The sequence below is a fragment of the Chiloscyllium punctatum genome, chromosome 52 (genome assembly GCF_047496795.1).
Source record: "Chiloscyllium punctatum isolate Juve2018m chromosome 52, sChiPun1.3, whole genome shotgun sequence".
NCBI classification, from domain to species: domain Eukaryota; kingdom Metazoa; phylum Chordata; class Chondrichthyes; order Orectolobiformes; family Hemiscylliidae; genus Chiloscyllium; species Chiloscyllium punctatum.
The window spans coordinates 20293683-20297089 of NC_092790.1; the positions used below are offsets into that span (position 1 = coordinate 20293683).

Consider the following 3407-nt stretch of genomic DNA (forward strand, 5'->3'; position numbering starts at 1 on the left):
AAGAAAGATATGGATGCAGTTAGGCAAATGAATGAGCGAGAGAGATTGTTTGAAGTATATATTTATAACCTAATTAACAAGTATTGATGAATTCCCCTCTGAACAACATTCTCCTTTTTTATACATCATTTTTCTATGTATAACATACTCCTTTATTTGTGAAATGGCGGGCTTTTCAAATCGGAAGGAAAGGTGTTGATGATTTGGCGCTGGCATCAAGAGTAGAGAATGTGCCCTCTCTTCTCCCTGACTCTCGGGAGCATATTAAACACTAGTGAATATATTTTCTTTCCGTTTGCTGTTATTTGCTCAAGTTACTGTCTAATGTTTGATTATTCCGGGAGCGACAAGCCCCGGTTAGGGTGTGAACCCTGAGTGTCACCACTGGGAAACAAAACAAGTGCTCCCTTTCTTACAGACCCACGGGTAGAAACATTACACATTCTTTTTTAATTTCCAAAACTCCACGCGGGTTCTGTTGTGTTGCAGAATAGTGTAAATGAGGCTTTCTACTTCGGTTAGAAGCTTTCAAAACGAACCAAGATCAAACCAGAACAGTCGCCAGACTGGAATAGTTAATGTGGAGCTTTTGCAATAAGGGAGCACGATATTAAAATAATACCTAAAGGTTCGTTATTAATGCGCTCACGGCGAAGAACGTTCATGAAATCCTCACAGGGCTGAATGAGAGTGTTCATTCCCTCTGAAGACAATCTCGAATCCTTCAAATAGCTTCTAGACTCATTCCCCGAAAGAAAAATTGTAAATTAATGACTAAATACGAATGCATTGTTTTCCCTTCTCTGATCTACATTTCGGCAGGATTTTCACATTTGAAAGAAAACGGTTGATGATTTGGCGCCATGTTTTCCCGCCAGCTTCCTCAGCAATGATCATATAGTTACAGCTGGTGGGAACACCAAGGGAGACAGAGGATTTAATCCGGAATTAATACTGAACTACTATTATGAAGCATGTGAAAGTTACATAACATTCACAGCAGCGTATATTCTAATCACTGCCGCTTGGGCGATCTGTGTCTTCAACTAACTCCCCTGAAATGTATCACTGTTTAATATTGTTCAAAGCGACGTTTCAACGACTGCGATCGTTTCCCGCTCTCTCTGGATGGTTTAGTGGCTCTGAAAAGAGCCGTTGTGTTTCTCTCTCTCTCGGGGTGAATGTGCAGGGCCGGCCAGGCTCCGTTTAGGCGCGCTCCCCGCGGATCCGGCGGGCCAGCTGGATGTCTTTGGGCATGATGGTGACCCGCTTGGCGTGGATGGCGCACAGGTTGGTGTCCTCAAACAGTCCCACCAGGTAAGCCTCGCTGGCCTCCTGCAGGGCCATCACCGCCGAGCTCTGGAAGCGCAGGTCGGTCTTGAAGTCCTGAGCGATCTCTCGCACCAGCCGCTGGAAGGGCAGTTTGCGGATCAGCAGCTCGGTGGATTTCTGGTAGCGGCGGATCTCCCGCAGAGCCACCGTGCCGGGCCTGTAGCGATGAGGCTTCTTCACTCCGCCCGTGGCCGGAGCGCTCTTGCGGGCCGCTTTGGTCGCCAGCTGCTTGCGGGGAGCTTTCCCTCCGGTGGATTTGCGCGCTGTCTGCTTGGTTCGGGCCATTCTCTCCAACTCTCTGTAACACACACACAGGCTGCTGCTGTCAATGCTGAGGCTGCTGCGGTGCTGCCTGTTTAAGGGAACGGAGAGCCCGCCCTAGAGCTGGGATTGGATACAGCCCTGTCCCTCAACCCACAGCGAAACAGCTCCGGAAGGAACAGAAAAGGGCAGGAAAAGAATTGTTGGAGGCTGATTGGGTAACGTGAAATGACAGTTGGTCAGTTTGAAAATACCCGCCGAATTCACCCTCACAAACCTTGAGATTAAAGTAACCATTAAAACTCAAAAACACCATCCGTCTGCAACTAAGATAAAATTTACTATTTTATAGCAACTTTTTAAAACCTCGTTAGCAGTCAGCGGGTACAGGAGGCGGGATCATTGTCTGATCTGTCCGTTACAGGCAGGAGGAAAGGCTGGGGTTTAAGACAGCCCAGACAAACTGAACAACCGAACGTTTACCCGCCGTGAAGCAATCGAAACAACCCCGCCAATTTAAACATCTTAAAAGCTAATGCAGTGTACACCGATAAAAGGACAGAATCTCACTTTATCTGTTATTTTTTATTACCCCCAGATTGTAATTAGCCCGAAGACAATGTGGAATTGCTGCCTGAACTGTCTGTAACAGCCAGATGGAAGGAACACGCCATGAAAACATCCGCAGGGTCTCAGAATCAAAACTGAACAAAGTTACATTCCTGAACGTGTCAATGAAATAAAAATACCACAATGCGTCCCATTCGTGACTCGGTAGGGTTCTAAGTCGCGAAGTGAAATAACCAGATGGAGGATCAATAAACCCTCCCTTTATGATACCTTCCCCATTCACAGGTCTCCGCTTTCGTGAACCATGGCGCGTGTGTGTATTTGAGTGATTCAGATCACTCAAATATCTAAGGGAGGGGACGGGGAACATTGGATCTGGGCTCAGCTCTTTCCTGAGAGATGTGGGTGGCTCTGATAAGAGCCTTTGGGTTCAGATGGTTATATGTTACACTGACTGGTTCATTTCTTTGCTGCTGTCTTGGTCGCTTTGGGCTTGGCCTTGCCTTTAGCCGATTTGCTGATGGGTTTGGGGGCTTTAGGGCCCTTGGTCTTTTTCACATTCTTCACGGGGGTCCGTTTCTTTGGCGCTGCTTTGCTCACCGCTTTCTTTGGCGATGCCGTCTTCTTGCCGCTCGCTTTCTTGGCTGGGGATTTCTTGGCCTGGGATTTCTTGCCTGTCGCTTTCTTGGCCTGGGATTTCTTTGCTGTCACCTTCTTGGCCGGTGATTTCTTCACGGCCGGTTTCTTGGCGGCCGCTGATGTTCCCGCCTTCTTTCCCGCTTTTGCCTTGACTGGATTCTTTGGGAGTTTGAAGGAGCCGGAGACGCCCTGGCCCTTGACCAGAACAAGGGAGCCGTTCGCCAGGCACCTCCTGATACTCATCTTGATCTGTGCATTTCGCTTTCCCACATCGATCCCGCTTCTCTCCAGCCCCTTCTTTACAGCGGACAGAGACGCCCCTTTGCGATCCTTGATATCCCCGACAACCTTCAGAATCAGCTCTCCCAACCCGGGACCGGGTGTTTTTTTCCTGGGAGCCGCCGCCTTCTTCTTGGGAGCCTTTTCTTTGGTGGGAGCGGAGGCTGGAGGAGCCGTTTCGGCGGCTGCACTGTCGCTCATGTTGAGAACTCTGCGCTGAATCTCTCTCTGAGTCAGTCTCAATCGGGTCAGCAATGAAGCTGCTGGCGGCGGCACTGAGCAACTTCAAGGCAGCGAGCGGACGGCGCAGGGACAACCTGCCGTCA

The 3407-nt window shown here is 49.1% G+C and overlaps 2 protein-coding genes across 2 annotated transcripts; both read right to left on the reverse strand.

The window, feature by feature from the left end:
* Positions 1-1206: 1206 nt before the first annotated feature.
* Positions 1207-1617, reverse strand: LOC140470617 (histone H3). The gene has a single exon (XM_072566664.1). It carries the CDS (start codon positions 1615-1617, stop codon positions 1207-1209), a length of 411 nt encoding a protein of 136 aa, XP_072422765.1.
* A 348-nt stretch (positions 1618-1965) lies between these two features.
* Positions 1966-3309, reverse strand: LOC140470935 (histone H1-like). The gene has a single exon (XM_072566865.1). It carries the CDS (start codon positions 3280-3282, stop codon positions 2623-2625), a length of 660 nt encoding a protein of 219 aa, XP_072422966.1. The 5' UTR covers positions 3283-3309; the 3' UTR covers positions 1966-2622.
* Between the last annotated feature and the right edge of the window lie 98 nt (positions 3310-3407).

Coding starts and splice junctions, on each gene's coding strand:
- LOC140470617 (XM_072566664.1), bottom strand. CDS start 1,617: ATGGCCCGAACCAAGCAGACAGCGCGCAAATCCACCGGAGGGAAAGCT.
- LOC140470935 (XM_072566865.1), bottom strand. CDS start 3,282: ATGAGCGACAGTGCAGCCGCCGAAACGGCTCCTCCAGCCTCCGCTCCC.